A 20,704-nucleotide genomic window follows, 5' to 3' on the forward strand; every position below is an offset into this window, starting at 1 on the left:
GTCCAAGCTGCATTTGTCCCGTGAATCAAACACACCCTAAAGTCCCAGCAGATCATATCCTCAGATCTGAGATTCGAGAAATTGAGAATAGAACGCATTCTATCTGTTGTTAGGTTCATGGTTTTCTACTCAATCTCTTTATACGAGGGATCTCAAATTCTCGATTTGAGATTCCATGTTTGCAAAACCAAAATCTTGGCAGGGACGAACCACAACAACATTTCCCGTGCCAACTCAATCTTTGGATTTGAGATCCAAGAATCTCAAACACTGACTTGACTTTTGAGGTTGACACCTAACCAAACTTTGCTAAACTTATGAACACAGATCCATCACAAAATTAGATGATCACCTCTTTCAGAAGTGAACTTGTGTTCCCTTTAAGTTGCGTTTGCAGCAAGGGACGCCATCCGTGGGTTTCAAACTGGTGATGTCCTATTAACTTAGTGACATTCACAAGTTGCCCTACCAGATGAGCGGAGACCAGAAGACAATTGATAACTGAGATCTTATTGATTCGGCAGTCACCAGAAGACCTCCACAAAATAATCTCTAGAGTTCAGCAGTTACCTTATTGGGAGGTACTTCAAAAATATTACTCATGCCTCAATTTGGTCAAATAGTACACTAACTTTGTCATGAAATGCTAAAGATTACAAGTTAAACCACAGAAACTACAAAAATCAGAACCAACTATTACATTTTATTGATTGAAATAAACAAATTCATTATATTGGATGAGAAAATTAAAGCCAAATACAATTCAAAGAGTTTGAACACCTAACCTTATAAACTTCAACAAGGTCTAAAATCAAACTATGATTAGTCGAAGGCCAGTGAAAATGCTCTGGCATATTTGATGAGTAGTTGGAGAACAAGCATTCTGTCAAGAGGACAACTAGGCAAGAGGCTAGGAGAAAGTATGCATGACCACAAACAGACAGATCTATTGCAACTTCTTGCATGTTTATTTGACGAGAGATACCTTAACTTATGTTGTCGGAAAATAACATCATGTGCCAATGCATGACCACAAACAGACGGATCTATTGCAACCTCTTGCATGTTAATTTGACGAGAGATACCTTCACTTACGTTGTCGGGAAATAACATCGTGTGCCAACACACAAACTTGTGCCCTCATGCAGTATACAACAGTAGTCACTGCAATGACCTCTGTGATCTGAATCAGATTGCTGGAATATGGAAAAAATTCTTGTCAGAAATTGTAATTGAGACTCTCATCTTTTGAGAAATGGAGATCTTAGGCTCATGGAAAGTTCCTTCTAAGAAATGGCAAGATCACAGATTTCTCACATATAAATTGCATTGAAACTAAACAATAAACTGGAAAATTGGAAACCATTTAATACTGCATTTGAACAAGATGAGATACCAAGTGAGATGGTAAAAAGAAATTGAGTCTGAAAGAGCAATTGGGTACTCAGTCCTTTGAGTCCTTCCCGCAGCATCTGAGAAAATAAACAATAAAATGGAAATCAATAACAAAACATATGCAAACATGATGAACTTGAAATCAATATAGCCTTCCACGCAACAAAAGGAAAATGTACGGACTTTTCATTTTTGATAGCCAACCTTGGGAATAGACCCAAGTGGGCTTTGAACCTAAGATGACATGGATAATAATCTAGAGCCAATCTATCAATCCAGCTTTCAGCTATCAAACCAACAAAAGCACAAAAGCTTTATTATTTTTGTCACAAATCGTCCAATAAATTTAGTTTTTGTTCGGTAATAACAGGATCACGGTAACCTGTCAATAAAATTGTCCAATAAATATAAATACCTCTAGCATTTGTTAGATGCCATTCTTATAATACTTCTGTGAAGTATTGGTATCAATACCAGACATTAAGGATTAAATTAATGATTTCTCAGGAGTACAATCTGTGCCCTTGTAATGCCATGTTTCCTTCGTTTGCATCAAAGAGGTCCATAGATTTCTCACTCTTTTTTTCATAACAGAGCTGTGGGAAATAAGGGCCCCTGCCTTTTACAAATAGCATTTAGCCAACTCAGACAGGCCAGAGGCCTGTTCATACTACCAGGCGGTTATTCAACCACCCATATACCAGTGGGGTTCAAACTTGCAACGTCCCGTCACATGGTGACTTGCACAAACTGCTCCTAGCCTCCTACCAAACGATGGAGCCCCCATTGGTTCCATAGATTTCTCACTTGTCATACAACATTTATGTAGAAATAGTGTTATATTAGTTAGTTAGGCAACTATAATAATCAGTTCTCCAGATGTTCTTCTTAGAGTGTGTGTTTTGACTCATTTCCATGATACATTGCTTTAAATGAGCATTATCATGTTTGTATGTCTGTAATCCACTTCATTGTTTTTTAGCTACATGGTGCTAGTGACATTTGTGAAAATATCTCAAAAAAAGAGATAAAGTGTACGATAAGCACAACACCACCAATGTGCACAAATGCACAAGAACACTTAGAACGAATGTACACGAAGGTACAATAAAGAAACTCAAATGCACAAAGGCATACAAAATATAAAGAATTTTATTGAGAAGAATGGAGAACAAAAGCTCCAAGAAGTGAAGTTTACAAAGGGGGAACTCCCCTATTTATAAGAAGCAAGGAGCCTTGGAGGGGCTCCACTAGCTATTGGAGCCCCTCCAACGGTTAGAATTCTAACCGTTGGAGAGGCTCAACAGCTAGTGTTGAGCCCCCTCCAAGTTGACTTGAGTCAAACAAAAAAGAAAAAATAAAATGAAGAGAAAAAAGAAAAAGTAAAAGTACAAAAAATATTACAACATATTCATAATTATGAATATGCGCAAAAGGAAGGGAAATGACTAAAATACCCTTGCGGGTTTTACAAGAAGAGAGAGAAACATATATTTACATATATATAAAGATAGATACATATACATCATGTATATATGTATATGTATCTCTCTTTATATATATATATGTAAATATTTACATAAGAGAGATACAATTTAACACCCTCCCTCAAACTTAGGGCACAATGACCGAAAGTTTGCTAAGGAGAAAGTTGAATCTTGAAGAGCAAAGCGCCTTGGTGAAGAAATCTGCCAACTGATATTCTGAAGTCACATAAGGAAGATCGATGACTTTTTGTAGATATGCCTCTCTGACATAATAGCAGTCCATCTCAATATGCTTTGTCCGCTCATGAAAAGTGTGATTCTTAGCAATATAGATTGCACTCTTATTATCACAACACAACTTTGTGGGTTCTTGAATTGGAATTCTCATGTCTTGCAGCAACTGATGAATCCAGACAATCTCCATAGTTGTAGAAGTCATGGCTCGATATTCTGCTTCGGTGGACGATAGAGACACCTTCTGTTGTTTCTTACATCTCCATGAGATCAGGGATTCACCTAAAAAAATGCAAAAGCTTGTAGTGGAGTGACGATTATTTGGGTCACCTCCCCAATCAGAGTCAATATATGCAATTAAATTTAACTCAGAAGATGAGGAAAGGAAAACTCCCTTGTTTAAAGTTCCCTTTATGTATCTGACAACTCGGAGAACGGCACTCATATGAACGGATGTAGAAGCATGCTGAAATTGGCTTACAGTATGCACGACATGAGAGATGTCCGGCCTTGTGATGCTAAGATACATTAGAGATCCCACAAGTTGCCGGTAGGGGGTAGGATCCTCCAAAGGTTTCCCATCATCGATCTTCATTTTTTATCCCACAATTTCAGGGGTCTCACAGATTTTATCATTAGTAATACCTGATCTGTCAAGAATCTCACAAGCAAGTTTAGTTTGAGACAAAAAATAACTTCTATGAGAGTAGGCTACCTCGATACCAAGAAAGTAAGTCAGATACCCCAAGTCTGACATTTCAAACCTTTCTTTTAAAGTGGTTTTAATGTTTCTGATGCCCTTTATGTCACTACCTGTTATCAACATATCATCAACATACAACAGTAAAATCACAATTCCTGCATCAGACTTTTTGACGAACAGAGCAGTGTCAGTGTAGCATGAGGTAAAACCATCTTAAACCATCACATCATTAAATCGATCATACCAAGCCTTAGGGGCTTATTTTAAACCATAAAGCGCTTTTTGCAAACGAAGGACTTTCCCCTTTGGTACGTTCATACCAGAAGGAGCATCCATGTAGACTTCTTCATTAAGGTCCCCATTTAGAAAGGTATTTTTAACATCCATTTGGTAAATATTTCATTTTTTAATAGATGCAATGGTGATCAAACATCTTACAGTAATCATTCGTGCAACAGGAGCAAAGGTTTCTTCGTAATCGATGCCGTATTCTTGACTATATCCTTTTGCGACAAGACGGGCTTTATATCTTTCGAGAGTGCCATCACTCTTGGTTTTGACTTTAAAAACCCATCTACATACTATTGTTTTCTTTCCTTTTGGAAGACATTGAAAAACCCAAGTTTTGGCTTTGTTGAGGGCTCTAAGTTCGTTGTCCATGGCATCCCTCCACTCTATCATTTCCCTAGCTTCCTTAAAATTTCTAGGTTCTTGATATGAGTGAATGGCACTAAGACATGCCCTATGCTTTGAAGAAAAAGACTCAGGATATAAATCTAGAAGGATTTTTCCTAGATCTTTCAGTTCTTCGAGAGTGGTTGGAAGATTCACTAAGGTCACTATATTTCTCTATTGCACTTCTAAAAGTGTTTTTATCTCTATGTGTATAGGTAATTGGTTCATTTATCATTTCTTCTTCATCATGAATGGTTTGAGGAATACTTTCACTTATATCCTCATTCTCATTCAATTCATCATCGCTAAAAAAATCTTCATTTCTAGATAATAGTTCAAACAAAAAAGAGTAATCGACATTATCTTCATGAGTTTTGTGTTCCTCAAAACCACTTATGTTTTCTAAAAAGGTTACATTTCTTGAAACATATAGTTTATCATTTTTAATATCATAACACCTAAAACCTTTTTGTGTTTCCGAATATCCCAAAAACGCACAAGAAATAGCTTTGAGAGATAATTTATCATTCTTATCGGTGAGAACAAAACATTTACAACCAAAAATTCTTAACCTATTGTAATCGGGTTCTTTTTTATACAAGATTTCATATGGAGATATTTGATTCAAGTTTTTGGATGGAAGTCGGTTTATGAGATAAACCGATGCAAGAGCCGCTTCGACCCAAAATCTTTTTGGAATTTTTTGAGAAATGAGCAAAGTTCTTGTAGTTTCAATTATGTGTCTATGTTTTCATTCGGTCAACCCATTTTGTTGAGGAGTTTTGGGGCAAGACCTTTGATGAACAATCCCATTATTTTCAATATAACTTTTGAAATCATTTGAGAGATATTCTCCCCCGGAATCGGTTCTAAGAATTTGTAATTTACTATTGAATTGATTTTGTATTAACATGTGAAAAACCTTAAAAGTAGAGAAAACCTCATGTTTATGTTTGAGGAAGTATATCCAACTATACCTTGAGAAATCATCCACATAAATAACATAATACGAAAAACTTCCCTTAGACACAACGGGTGCCGGTCCCCAAACATCCGAATGCACAATTTCAAAAGGCTTAGTTGAAAACATAGTTCTTTATCCAAAAGGTAAGCTTCTCATTTTACCAAGAATACAATCATTACAATTGAAATTGTCTTTACATAAAGTTTTAGCAAAATGTAAATAAGAAAGCTTGACAATATTTGGATGCCCAAGGCATTTATGCCAAACATTTATATCTTTATGTTGGGCAACATTACAAAAAGAGGTTTTTGGAATTTGAAGAAATTCCATGAGATAAAGATCTCCCTTCCTAGAGCCTTCCCCAATCAACTTCCCGGACCGGCGATCCTGTATCCAACATTTATTTGATGAGAATTTGATATCACACCCATGATCCGATAGTTGAGAGACGGAAAGCAAATTTAAATTTAGTTTTGGTATAAATCTAACTTTAGGAATAAAAAAACCTTGTCTTTCAAAATCACCAATTCCTTTTATTTCAAGAGAAACCCCATCCGCGGTAGAGACAAAAGAGGGTGACAAATTCTTTGAGTATTTAGAAAGTGCAAAAACATTTGGAGTCATATGAAAGGATGCACCCGAGTCTAAGAGCCAAAGAGTCTTACCGGGAGGAGAGAAGGTAGACATGGCGGCTCCGGAAACGGATCCCTTGAGGAGTGGTTGAAGAGCTTCCATGATTTGATTGAGAGACAAAGTAGCATGGTTGGAAGTTGATGGACCTTCCTCCTTGGTTGATTGGAAAGTAGTAGACATAGCCACCATCTTCTTCCATTTAGGGCATACCGGTTTAATGTGACCCGGTTCTTTGCAAAAATGGCATATGATCTTACTATAATCTCTTCTTCCATAATGCCCACCATTTTCTCTTCCTCCTTGATTTTTGTTAAAATGAGGGGGTTTATAGATTTTAACATTATTCCCCGGTCTTGAGACAGCATAAGCACCCTCATCCTCATCTTTAGAGGGAACGGCCAACACATTTAGATTGGTTTTATTCATTCCCAATCTAGTTTCTTCTCCACTTAATTTGGTAAGCACATCTTCCAATGGAGGAGAAGAGAAAGAAGACAAGAGAGAGGATCTAGTTTGTTCAAACTCGGGTCTAAGCCCATTTAAAAAGTTAAAGAAATGATCATCTTCTAATTGTTTGGCCCTTAATTCAATAGCCTCACCACTCCATTTAGGTTCTTGGAGAGCAAGCTCATCCCAAATAGTGGATAACTCAGCAAAATACTCTCTAACGGACATTTCTCCTTGTTGAAGGGTTAAAGCCTTCTTTTGGAGATAGTATTTATGGGACAAATCTCTTGAAGTATACATTCTTTCAAGATATTTCCATACTTGATATGCCTTTTTGAACTTTAGAATGTTGGCATTAATTTTGGTCTCAACCAAAGAGAAGAACCATGAGAGTATTTTGTAATTTTTCATTTCTCACTCTTCATGCTTCTTATTGTAATCTTCAAAAGCCTTTTCTCTTTCTTCTCCCTCAAGAACCTTGATCTCCCCTCTCTCAAGGGTAGTAATTTTAGGTTCGGGTTCGGGAATAGTTCCTTGAACATATCCCCAAAGCCCATTTCCTTTTATATGGGCCTCCATATTCCTGGCCCATACATGATAATTCGTTCCATTTAATTTGAAGCCAAGAGAGAAGTGTGAATCCTTTTCGCCCATTAGAGAGGATACAAAGAGAAATAAATGCATACCACAATGCGAAATGAGTTCCTTCTTGATGTAGAAAGCTTCTAAAATATAGAATGAAGGACCGAGTCTTCACTCCAACCACCACAACTTAATGGCACGCTTTACGAGGTACTCCAACGAAGAGAGAAAAATGCATGATCTTCTTTTCCTTTAAGCCTAGCTCTGATACCATGTGAAAATATCTCAAAAAAAGAGATAAAGTGTACGATAAGCACAACACCACCAATGTGCACAAATGCACAAGAACACTTAGAACGAATGTACACGAAGGTACAATAAAGAAACTCAAATGCACAAAGGCATACAAAATATAAAGAATTTTATTGAGAAGAATGGAGAACAAAAGCTCCAAGAAGTGAAGTTTACAAAGGGGGAACTCTCCTATTTATAAGAAGCAAGGAGCCTTGGAGGGGCTCCACTAGCTATTGGAGCCCCTCCAACGGTTAGAATTCTAACCGTTGGAGAGGCTCAACAGCTAGTGTTGAGCCCCCTCCAAGTTGACTTGAGTCAAACAAAAAAGAAAAAATAAAATGAAGAGAAAAAAGAAAAAGTAAAAGTACAAAAAATATTACAACATATTCATAATTATGAATATGCGCAAAAGGAAGGGAAATGACTAAAATACCCTTGCGGGTTTTACAAGAAGAGAGAGAAACATATATATTTACATATATATATAAAGATAGATACATATACATGTTGAGAATAGGTGGTTCTTTGTTTTAAGTTCTTTTATATTAGAGGTTTTCTGAAATTTTGTCCTCATAAGGACTTAGATGTAATTTCTCTTTTTGCCTCTCTCTATTTAATATAGAGAGAAGCCCTAATCAATTGTGTTAACAAGTTCTATTGTGCAGCCGTCTCTCTCTCTCTCTCTCTCTCTCTCTCTCTCTCTCTCTCTCTCTCTCTACCCACACAGGTGGTTGTACATCCCATCTTATTCTACATGGTATCAGAGCCCTCGATCGTGGGAGCGTGATCAACAGGGACTGATTTTCATCAACGAGGAGCAATAACCCTACGACTTCTTAAAATCAGGTTTGGTGGTGGTTGATTGGGGAAGATCTGATAACAGATCTGGGATGTTACCCAGATCTGTCGTCAGATCTAAGGAGAAGATCTAGATCTGTTCTCCTCATCTGGATCTCCTGCTGCGACCTAGTGTTGCCGAGTCCTGTTTCTGCTATGACGTGATTTTTTTTTTGGGTTCGTGAGTTGTCGAGGTGTGTTCCTAATGTTTGGGAGCAGCAAAAATCTTCTTTTTTCTGTGTTGCCGTGATTGCTGAGTTCTTGACGAGGTGTGTTCCTGCTGTTTGGGAGCAGTAGAAAATTTTTTTTCTGTGTTGTCGTGATTGCTGAGTTCTCTCCTGTGCTGATTGCGTGTGATCAGAATTTTGCTGAGTTCTTTCCTGTGCTGATTGCGTGTGATCAGAATTCTGCCGTGAATGCAGATTTCTTTTCTGTGCTGATTGCTTGTGATCGAAATATAATTGATCTGTCTAACTGTGCCCTGAAGACTTACTGGATGTCGTGCCTTATATGTTGGAGAACAGCAGGTGTAGTGAATATTTTGTTTTGCGACTGCATTCTATCATTGGTCGTGATGTGTTTGGGTGCAGCAATGTTCGTCATTTCTGTGGTATCAACAGCAACTGAACTTTAGTTGTTTTTAGTGGGTTGGTATATTTCAGAATGTAGTTTTCAGCAGTTGTGACTCCTTGCTGTGTCAAGTTTTTTTTTAAGGAAGCATGGTAGCTTAAGTTACTCTTCTGTCGTGGAAAATAGCAGGTGTGATTTCCTGCTGTGTTGATTTTTTGTTTTGTGTGTGGGCTGTTGTTTGTTGTGGAAACAGCAGGTGTGATTTCCTGCTAAGTTGAAAATTCCTCTTGAACACTTGTTGTTCAAGTGAGGTAATTTCTTTTATTTTTTGGATCACATCTTCAGTATGGCTGAAACTTCGAAATGTGATTCCAAAATGGAACATATTGGGGAGTATAAGGCTTTTGCCAACCCCTTCTCGTACGGATCTTCCGTAAGGTTGAATGAAACCAACTATGCCAGGTGGTCCAGAACTTTTATGATGTCGGTATCTGGACATCGTCGAAAACATATTTTGTTGGAAGGCGAACCCACTGAGAAATTGGGAAAATATATTACTTGGGATGAAGATAATGACATAGTTATGTCATGGATCATGAATAGTGTCGAACCTCATATTGCAGATGGATTGATCTACTATAATACAGCCAAACTGATGTGGGATAATCTTCGTGATACATACTCACAAGAAACGAATGTGAGTCGTATCCTGCAAGTCGAACAGGAAATATATAACTTGCAACAGGGAGATCAGACCTTGGCCCAGTACTATGCCTCTGTCAAAGCTGTGTTTGAAAGACTTAATGCTCACAGGCCTCTTTGTTGCTCGAAGCAAAAGGATCATCAAGAACAAACCATGGTTGCTTGTTTTCTTACAGGTCTTTCTTCAGATTTTTCTGTTGCAAAAGTTCAAATGTTGACTGGATCAGATGTTTCCACTCTTGCTGATGCTTACAATCGTCTGAGTAGACTTGCGATCTCTCTGCCACAATCTCAGTCTGTGACTCAATCATCTGCTCTTGTTGTCCCATCTAGTTATGGGCGTGGAAATATTCAGAATATCAGAGGACGAGGACGTAGACGTGGTATGGGAGGCAGAGGAAAGCTTCAATGTACATTCTGTGGAAAATCTGGACATTTAGAAGATCGTTGCTGGGATAAGCATGGTCGGCCAACCTCTTCTTCATCAAAGTCATATACTCCTAAAGCAAATGTTACTACTATTGAGGCAACAAATGCACAAGAGAATATCACTGCAAATGAAAGTAGTATCACCCTTAGTCATGCGGAATATAATGAGTTGATCGCTCTTCGACCTTTAAGTTCCACCGCTCCTGTAGCTGGTGTTGCCTATTCGACCGAAAATCATCTTCATCCGACTGATAGTAAGTGGGTTATTGACTCTGGTGCATCCAGACATTTGTGTGGAAATTCACATGTTTTTTCATATCTAAAGGATATTAAAGCTCAGCTTGGAGTCTCATTAGCCGATGGGAGCTCCTCCCCGGTTGTTGGTCAGGGAAATATTTTTATATCCTCCTCATTACAGTTGAAAAATGCTCTTCATGCTCCAAACTTTCCTTAAAGTTTACTTTCTGTTAGTTGCCTTATAAAAGAACAAAACTATAGAGTAATATTTGATCCAATGGGTTGTCATTTTCAGGATTTGCTGACGGGGAAGAAGATTGGTGGAGGCTATGAAGAAAATGGAATTTACTACCTACATCATCCAATGGGTTCTGTTCATGCTGCAGTAGAACATTCATTCAGTCCTGTTCAGTGGCATCGTCGTCTTGGTCATCCTTCATTGTCAAAGCTTCGGTCGGTCTTTCCTCAGATTCCTTCCACCACATCATTTTAGTGTGAAGCATGTCAGTTGGGCAAGCATCATCGAAGTTCGTTCAGAGTCAGTCTAGTAATAAAGTTTTTGAACTTCTTCATGCAGATGTATGGGGTCCTAGTAAGATTCCTACTAGGACTCAGTGTCGTTATTATCTTGTTATTGTTGATGATTTATCTAAGTTATCATGGGTATTTTTAATAAAAGAACGATCTGAAGTTCCAAGTCTTATCAAATCCCTAATTCTTGAAATAAAAACTCAGTTTGAATCTATTGTCAAGATTGTTCGCACTGATAATGCTCTCGAGTTTAAATCAAAAGGTCTGTTACAAATTTACCAAGATCATGGCATTCAACCCCAAACTTCCTGTGCCTATTCATTTCAACAAAATGGGGTGGTTGAGCGAAAACATCGGGGTGATGCGAAAACAATGTTCCTGTATTATACTGGAGTGATGCGATTACCATTGCTTGCTATCTGATCAACCGCATGCCTTCGTCTTCTGTGGGTGATCAAATTCCATTACATATCCTAAAACCTAATGCCCCACTTTTTTCTTTCTCACCAAAAATATTTGGATGTGTTTGTTTTGTACACAAACTTGGCCCTGACCGTGATAAATTAGCCGCTCAAGCTACAAAATGCATATTTATCGGTTATCCAAAAAAATCAAAAGGGCTATCGATGTTATGATCCTATTTCTCGCCGAGAGTATGTCAGTGCGGATGTATCTTTCCTGGAATCCTCTCCATATTACTCTAGTTCCGGTTCCCCGCTGCAGGTTGATCCAGCTGAGTCTTTTCCATTACCTATACCTCCTTTTCCTTTGGAATCTGTGCCCTCATTACCGAACCAAACTTCATCCTCTTCCAGATTTAATAATCCTCCATTGGTATATGTGCGTAGAGCTCCACTTCCGCAAGAGCCTTCATCTTCTTCTTCTCCTGAGGTAAGTTCTACTGACAATAGTGATCCTCAGGATGATGATAACAGGCCTATTGCTCTACGAAAGGGGACAAGACAATGTACCTTATATCCCATATCTCATTTTGTCTCCCATGCCAGAATTGGACATCAGATGAAGTCTTTTATTTCAGCCTTGTCTGTTGAAACTATTCCTCTGAACTATCAACAGGCAGCACTTGATAATCGCTGGAAGCTGACTATGCAAGAAGAAATAACAACTTTGGTATCTCAGTATACCTGGGATCTAGTTGATTCCCCAGCAGATGCTGACATTGTTGGATGTAAATGGGTATATACAATAAAGTACAAATCTGATGGTTCTATTGAAAGGTACAAGGCCAGATTAGTCGTGAAAGGGTATACTCAGACATATGGAATTGACTTCTTTGAAACTTTTTCTCCTGTTGCACGGATGGGTACCATCTGTCTTGTTCTCTCAGTAGCTGTTCAGCATGGTTGGAGCTTGTGCCAATTAGATGTGAAAAATGCATTTCTATATGGGGATCTATCTGAGACCGTTTACATGCAACAACCTCCAGGCTTCGAGGTGGAGGGGGAGTGTCAGAAGATGTGTAGATTGAGAAAGGCGATTTATGGCTTGAAACAAAGTCCTCGTGCATGGTTTCAAAAGTTGTTTGAAGTAATGTCAAGCTTTGGCTTTAATAGATCAGCAGCAAATCATACTTTTTTTATAAAGAAAACTAGCTCTGGCATAGTTGTTATGGTGGTATATGTGGATGACATCATTCTTACAGGAGATGATGTGAAAGCTATTGAAGCCACAAAGGCTCATCTTCAAAAACACTTTGTTACAAAAGACCTTGGTTCACTCAGGTATTTTCTGGGTATAGAAGTTGCTAGGAGCCGTGAAGGGATGGTTTTGTCTCAACGAAAGTATGTTCTTGACTTATTAAAGGAAACGAGCATGTTGGGAGCTAAACCAGCAAATATTCCCATGGACCATAAAGTTCAGTTGTTTGAAGAAGGGTCGAAACCAGTTGATAGCAAAAGCTATCGCTCCCTAGTAGGGAAGTTATTATATGTAACTGTGACCAGGCCGGATATTGCTTTAGCAGTAAGCAAAGTTAGCCAGTTTATGGACAAACCAACTGAGGTACACTGAAATGCAGCCATAATGATTCTCAGATATCTAAAATCATCTCCTAGAAAAGGGTTATTGTTCAGGAAAGGTGGAACTCTGGAGATAGTAGCCTATTCTGATGCTGACTATGCAGGATCTGTAGTAGATAGAAAATCCACCACAGGATTCTGTGTGTTTTTTGGAGACAACTTGATTTCATGGAGAAGTAAGAAACAAAATGTGGTTTCCAGGTCGAGTGCAGAATCAGAATATCGGGCTATGGCCCAAACAGCTGCTGAATTGATGTGGGTTTGCACTGTTCTTCATAATCTCCAGGTGAAGGTTCCATCTCCAATGACCATGATGTGCGATAACAAAGCGGCAACATATATAGCAAACAATCCTATCTTTCATGAGAGAACAAAGCACATTGAGGTTGATTGCCACTATGTAAGAGATATGATTCAAGCTGGTCATATCAGTACCAAATACCTAAAGTCGGAAGACCAAGTTGCAGATATGTTTACAAAGCCTCTTGCTAGGCCAAATTTTTCAAAATGTTGTGACAAGCTGAGCATGATTGATATCTATGCTCCAGCTTGAGGGGGAGTGTTGAGAATAGGTGGTTCTTTGTTTTAAGTTCTTTTATATTAGAGGTTTTCTGAAATTTTGTCCTCATAAGGACTTAGATGTAATTTCTCTTTTTGCCTCTCTCTATTTAATATAGAGAGAAGCCCTAATCAAATGTGTTAACAAGTTCTATTGTGCAGCCGTCTCTCTCTCTCTCTCTCTCTCTCTCTCTCTCTCTCTCTCTCTCTCTCTCTCTCTCTCTCTCTCTCTCTCTCTCTCTCTCTCTCTCTACCCACACAGGTGGCTGTACATCCCATCTTATTCTACAATACATATATACATCATGTATATATGTATATGTATCTCTTTATATATATATATATATATATGTAAATATTTACATAAGAGAGATACAATTTAACAACATTTTCCCCATCATTTTGAATCCTTTATTGAAACCCCATGAATCTCTGCTTTGCAAGATGCAGCCAAATAGTACTGCTGTTAGTTATTGTTCTTTGTGGATAGAGATAAATCCCAGGCTCATCAGATCTCAACTTTCCTTTTTGTACATGTGGTCTTCCTTTCAGGATTTTGTTTGTAGTGTTTTCTGTGTGGATTTTTGTTGATTCAGGGCCTTGTCTTTTGCTCCCACAAAGTTTTAAGGCAGAAACTAATGAAACTTTCAGCCCATTTTGAGCTCAAATGACATTGTTCTCATGTTCTTTTTCTATAGGTTATACTTCTTCACCACAGGTGACGAAGAGACTGTACAGTCACCTCCCATATTACATCAATTGGTCAGTTAATTTTATCAATAAACATGTTAGATACAGCAATATTTGCCATGGGCTAGGAACAGTAGGTGGTTGTTTTTAAGGGTAATAAAGGCATTAAAAAAGTATGATAAAACTATTTGTGCAACTTCTTCCCTTTTAGGAACTTAGCACTGCACCAAGATGAAAGATCTCCAACAAAAAAGGGATTGCAGTTATCACCAAGAAAATTGGCAGAATGCAGCACAGCCTTCAATATATAGAACATCTTCCCATGGCTGTGCCATGTTGGGAACAAGTTCACAATTCTTTTAGTTTTTTCATCCAAATGAATTCAGTAGCAATTGTTAGTTAACAATGCCACATCATAAGAAATCTGAGTGGCATTGAGGGGACGACATTTTTATAATATATATTTGTTCCCTGCATACATTGAAACATCAACAAATTATTCTCTTTAACCATTATTCGATATTGTTTTTCTGAACTAATTGTGTTGTTAATTTTTAGTACAAGTGGAAGAGCAATGATGGGATCAACTATGTAAGACCCTGAGCCAACTCAACCCCCAAAACAAAAATTACCTATTTTGGAATGGATGTGAAATACAAGTGTGATTCCTTACAAATTCTCACGCAATCTAGATTATCCAAAATAAAATCTCACGAGGAATGACACTTAAGTTTCACAGTAGATTTAGAATCAGAAGAGAAGAACACCCAAATATGAGAGCTGACATGGCGGCCATACTTTAGTTCGAATGGACAATGAGTAATGACAAACATCATTGAGTTACAAACCACCACACTCTAGCACATTTTCTTTTCTTTTCTTTTTCTTGATAACAGGACAAAACTGATTGTATAGCAAAGTGGCTACATGCTCATGAACTTTCAAAGAGATCTTGCAACAAAAATAAGAATCCGATAATCCACTAAATGATTATGCAGAGGCACATTTTTTTAGTGTAAAAGCATCAACCCAATATAAACAATGTCTTAGAACAATGGCAGGAAATACCAGGCCTTTTCGATCAAACAAACCAAACCTTTTATATCTCTTCTTAGATCCACATGGACACAGTGCATTTCTACTTATTTGTCCACTCTTTGCTAAATTGGATCTTGCAAGATCTAGTGGTGTTGAACCCATCAGTTTCTGGACCTGCAAGTGTAAATTCAACATCATTTATGGTTTCTGGATCACTTCCAACAAAATTACAGCAAGTGCAAGAGGATATCCATACTTCACCCAAAGTCTTAGGCATTGGTTTCCCTTCTTCCTTTAACTTCTCCATCTTTTTATGTGCTTCCTTTGCCCATACAAATTTGGCCAATGCATTTTCAACATCAGCAATTGTGCAGTTGCAATGTTCTGCTGCACTTTTTTTTTGGCTTGTTTCCAGATGCTATGAATAAAGAGAACCAAGGGATCAAATCATTGAAAATTCTAAATACAAAACCACGACTCGTTATAAATATCTAGAATGTTAAACATATGAACTCAAATGTAATAGCACATTTTTTCTCTACAAAGTCTAATATCCTAACATCATCGCACTTTTTTCTTCACAAACATGTTAAGCACTGTCACCGATATCGCCAATATTTTGAAAATATCATGAAATTATTGGCTATTTCAAGGTAGCCAATAATATCATGAATATATCACGATATTTTCAAAATAACGCCAGAAACAAAATATCGCGATATTTTTTGAGAAAAAAAATTAATTTTAAGTTTGCATTTCCTATTTTTTTTTGTTTCTTTTATATTTTAAAACCTTTAAAACATGTTTCTTTATATTTTTGAAATAAAATTAATGTAAAATTTATTATTTTCTTAGCTTTTTTGTTGTTATTTTTTTTTCAATTTTTTAAAACTCCCAAGATATTCCCGAGATTTATCAATTTTTGAAAATCTCTCCAAGAAATAACCTCGCCGAGAAATTACCTTTAACGATACACGTGACTATGATGTTAAGATATGATTCAAAAGTGATTCTAAATCATCCATTTGACAATTATATAGGTGGCTATTCGGGATGACCATTGGCTAGGTCCAAATCTGACTTATGGTTTCTGTCAATCCCATTTGGTCCAGTGGCAGAAAAAAAAAACTTAAACCAAACTACCCAGAGATGTGGGTAGTGCTCATGAGAATATTAATTAAATAAGCCAAAATTTCAATGTCCAGACCACTATTATGCAAAAGCCAATCAAGCTGACCATCCAGAGTTCAAGGGAGATTCTTGGAGAGGTGTCTTAGCTGGTGTGCATGCCTGCACTAGGGGTGCACTCATACACAGGCATTATATAACTCAAAATGGTCACTATTATTATTTCATATGTAAAAACATTCACACAAATCATCAATGAATCAAGATCGCTGTCTTTGTTAAGTCACCCTAATTATATAGCTAAATGAATGAATTCTGATATAAAAGTGGCTCAATATCATGAGTTTTAAAAAACTGGTTGAAGACAGTGGAACTGCTATATATGTCACCACAACATAAGATCAAAATCACTGGTTGCAACTGTTAAAACAACGAGCATATATTTTTGTAACAGCCAGTTAAATTACACATTAGAGAATACAAGGCAACAAAGTATTGATCTCAACTTACCGAGTTGAAAAAATAAGCAAAAAGGAATTAATGAACTTTATGGTGTTAACAATGAGTGAAGAAGTGGCAAACACACAATTGAAATTGAAGATTGTACAAATAGCAATGTAGTTTCACAAGTGTGAGTTTGTATTAGAATAAATAATCAATGTAGATCAAGGAAAAGTTTCAAACATTGCCTGAAGCTGCCTTCAGTATGTAGCAGAACCAACAAATATCTTACACTACTTGTTTTTCCTTTTTTGTCTTATTCAAACAAAAAAATGGACTCAATCAAAAATTTGCCAAAGAAATGTTTCTGACATTGCCCAAAGCCTCAAGAAAATTTCTTTTTAAAGACTCAAAAAATAACTGGAAGGATAAAGGATTCTTGTTCAACGGTTCAAATAATTTTTTATTCAGTTCTTTATGGAGCACATCTCTATATCCACAGACTGCCATCAATACAAAGGATGAGACCATCATCTATCGCGAAGTTCATATGACTCTTCAGTGTTCAGGAACGATGTCATTAGGCAGGACCATATTAAAGGGAATCACATGACTTCTATATGCAATCTAACTGCTACCAGCACAAAATGTTGATAAGAAAAGGTGACTGTTGCGAGTCATGGGTGAGTTGCAACAATGATAAGGGGCATATCTAATGTTATCGTCAGATTGTCCCTTCACCAATTTTCAGAAACCATCACTCTTAGCCACCTTCTGTTCATGAGTATTCATGCCAAAAAGGTCATCCCATGCAATGCACACATGCACTTATGGTTCACCTTCAAAAATTCAAAAATTTCTTCTCAACAGTAATCAGAGATCAAAAAACAATAAAAATGGAAAACAAAAGATTATTAGAACTAACTAAGATACCATAAAATCAACTAATTTTGAGATAATCTTACTTTGAGAAAGTAAAGATGAAGCAACATGTGAAGAGAGGATTCTCTAAAGCCTGAACTTATCAAGAGGCATAGACTGAAAGATTTTGAGCTGTTAGAAGCCCATTGGCAGTTTTCAACTCTTTATTTCCAAAGAAAATAATTTGTATTGAGGCTCTGCAGCAGATCGCCTTTGGTGCATGCCCACAAAAGACTACCAACCAAACAAAAAAAGAAGAGGAGAAAAGGAATGTATTGAGGTTCCATAGCATATAGTGCGGAATGCATTGTTCATGCCTTTCTGTTATTGGCTACCCAATCATCTAAGGTTGCTAATTGCCAATAGAAAGTAATAGTATACAAAATACTTCTTAAAGACCTTACATCTAGATTGTTAAATAGTATGTGTTGAAGTCTCCAGGCATAGCACAGAAACCTCTGAACATCAATCTTAAATTTTTCATAATACAAATAGACTACCTATCATTCTAGTGTTTGAAAGTAATACACAAGAAGCTGAAACAAGGAAGTAAGCAATTTTGAACATTCTGCTAATTTAATATATTGTGAAAGATCACAGCAGATGTTATATAAAGTCAAGAGGCAGTGTACTGTGGGAACAAAGAGTTAGAAAAAGAATGCGGCAGAACAAACAACATGAAGATCAACCACAACAGTGGGAACTAAAAGAACACAACTTATCAAACTACTGTTTCTTGGTAATTGACAAAGCAATTCTATAACGAGTTCCAAAAACAAAGCAAGACCAGAATGCAATAACCAAACCCAATGAACCTCTCCAGTAGGATCAAAAGAACCAAGGTGTCGAATTATCGCCTCCTGCTTCTCGAATGCGTCCGCGAAAGTAGCTGCACTGCTACGGCCTACTACATACTGCTTAAAAGACCCCATTTTCCTTGCTGCCTTCAACTCATCAGCAAACTCTAAGCATCAAATTCCAGAAAAGGAAAAGAAGATTAATCAAGCTGAAGTATATACGCAATCCCCATATTCAAAACGATCCCAATCTATTTCAAGATTTGAATAAACGAACCGAAAACTGGAAACATAATAAAATGGGTGCCAATAAAAAACAAGATATAAGATGAAAACAATATGAAAATAGCCCCCAGATCAAACATGAAACATCAAATGAAGTATTGAGAAACAAAACATGGGTCTCAATGAAATCTATGAAAGAAGCAAAACCCACTTAACGGTGAGAATAAAATTGGGACAAAAAATATACAAAATGTTAAAAAACAAAAAATCTTTGATAGAGAGAAAATGGGGTTCTGACGGAACAGAAAAGGCGGACCAAAGGAGCAATACTTACTCAACAAAGTGAAATCTTTGGAAGAAATTTGCGATTCCGTCGAGGATTTCTGGCCCGTAAAGACCCCCTTGATCTTATCGAACCAACTAAAATTTGTGGGTGTCGAGGAAATCGATCGAGATTGAGCCAAGAATGGCTGGCGATGAAGAATTCCATCGTATTTAACAATGGAAGCTACGTATCTATGCTTGCTTAGGCTTCGGGAACCCATAATCTCTTGGTCAACGATGGGTGGAAGGAAGAAAGCATCAGTACCCGCGGGAAGATGTTTAGCGGAATGTTGAGAGGGAAAGAGATTCGTAGGGTTTATTGTTTTGAGCCGGAAAAACAGGGGGAGAATAGATTCCCAGAGGCCCTGTTTGGTTCTGGAGTGGAAAATTGATTGATTCCACGGAAAATATTTCCATAAATTCTCCAAGTTGCATGTGTGCCTTGTGGGAAAGAACTCTCTTTCCCTGGAACTAAGCGTTGCAAAGAATTGCATGAATCAGAGGAGGCATTTGTTTCGGCGGTGGTGGGGACCACTCATTAAATGCAAAAACCCGTTTTCTTGTAAACACTGTGTCCCACCTCCCATCATAGGAAAGCACTTTCTCTCTCGTAGGTGTTCCTTTCACAAGAAAGCGTCTTCCCATGGGTGGGTGTGTAACAAACGCCCCCATCGAGTGCATATTCTAGTGAAAAATAAAGAAAAAGAGACATTCCTGTAACTAAGACTGGTCATTCCTTGCATGCCAATCATTTCAAATACCCGATCCCTCACTAGAAATATGAAAACTATCATGTGAACAGGACATCTTCAACACATGTTTGCAAATCCAACCTTGTAGATGTGTTTTTCATGGTGAATTTGCTAGGAAACTGTTGCATTGTGTATTTTCGATGAAAAAATATGATTTTTTGGATGCTGAAATATTTATAAAGATTTTGAGCTGTTGATTTCAAAGCCTTAAAAAAATCTTATATATGCATCACAATCAGATGATTCAAGAGTTGGTCCTTATAAAACCAAACATGTAGATCAATCTGTACGGTTAGACCCTATAATCCTATATTATACTAAGAATGGAATATTTTCAAATGTAATGCTTATTTTTTAAAATACCACATTTTTATCGTGGTGTTAACATGATAAAAAATGAATCTTACAGCCTTTGTTATATTATTTATTTTTTTACATGTAATTTAATTTTATATATGGTGGTATTTTTCTAGATTTTCTTGATGGAGAACTAGATTTTTTGAATAATCAGCATTGTTTTTCCTCACCAATATTTTTTCGAGTACATCGAATCCACAACTAAACATGATGTTACATCTTCCAAGAGAAAAGAATGACTATTCTTGGGCTTTGTTTGTGTAAACGGGGAATGGTGGTAAAAAGGAATTTTCGTTAATTATTGTTCATAAAAAGCAAGGTCATGATAATTGTCAAATTATAATGCTGCAATTTCTAGAAAAATAATCATTTACAACCTAAAAGGAATTCAGGTTCAAGTCGGATACCTGACAGAATCTGAATCCATTTAGTTGGATTTGGTAGCCAAATTTGGATCTAATTAACAATCTTATACAGATCCATTATCAAGTTGTGGCCAAAGTTGGATCTGAAACAATCTTATCCAGATTCAATATCAAGTTGTGCATCTGAATCCATATGCTTTGGTGCAGGAGCAGTAGCATCGGGTCCAAGAGTCCATTTTGGATTCCTTCTTTTTCAGTTTTGGATTTTTTAGATTGTATCTTGGATATCGGATTTATATGAGATTCATATCTAATGAAAAAGTTAATTAAGATAGAGACTTATTTTAAT

General features: G+C 37.1%; 1 protein-coding gene across 1 annotated transcript; it reads right to left on the reverse strand.

Annotated features, from left to right (window-relative positions):
* Positions 1 to 710: 710 nt before the first annotated feature.
* On the reverse strand, positions 711 to 19,168 carry LOC149846443 (uncharacterized). The gene is made up of 6 exons (XM_089997995.1): positions 18,892 to 19,168; positions 18,351 to 18,499; positions 15,302 to 15,463; positions 15,104 to 15,219; positions 1,397 to 1,472; positions 711 to 1,196 (listed from the first exon to the last, which is right to left on the reverse strand). The coding sequence occupies exons 1-5, from the start codon at positions 19,100 to 19,102 to the stop codon at positions 1,445 to 1,447; spliced, it is 666 nt and encodes a 221-aa protein (XP_089854121.1). The 5' UTR covers positions 19,103 to 19,168; the 3' UTR covers positions 711 to 1,196; positions 1,397 to 1,444.
* Between the last annotated feature and the right edge of the window lie 1,536 nt (positions 19,169 to 20,704).

Source organism: Nuphar pumila, chromosome 2 (genome assembly GCF_984573655.1).
Source record: "Nuphar pumila chromosome 2, dmNupPumi1.hap1.1, whole genome shotgun sequence".
In the NCBI taxonomy this organism is placed as follows: Eukaryota; Viridiplantae; Streptophyta; class Magnoliopsida; order Nymphaeales; family Nymphaeaceae; genus Nuphar; species Nuphar pumila.

Bases quoted from the DNA above. Each gene is read 5' to 3' on its own strand.
- LOC149846443 (XM_089997995.1), bottom strand. From the start codon at position 19,102: ATGGGTTCCCGAAGCCTAAGCAAGCATAGATACGTAGCTTCCATTGTT. The intron at 18,500-18,891 runs GTAAGTATTGCT...TTTGATGCTTAG, and splicing joins CAAAGATTTCACTTTGTTGA to AGTTTGCTGATGAGTTGAAG. The intron at 15,220-15,301 runs GTATGGATATCC...TTACACTTGCAG, and splicing joins TGCCTAAGACTTTGGGTGAA to GTCCAGAAACTGATGGGTTC.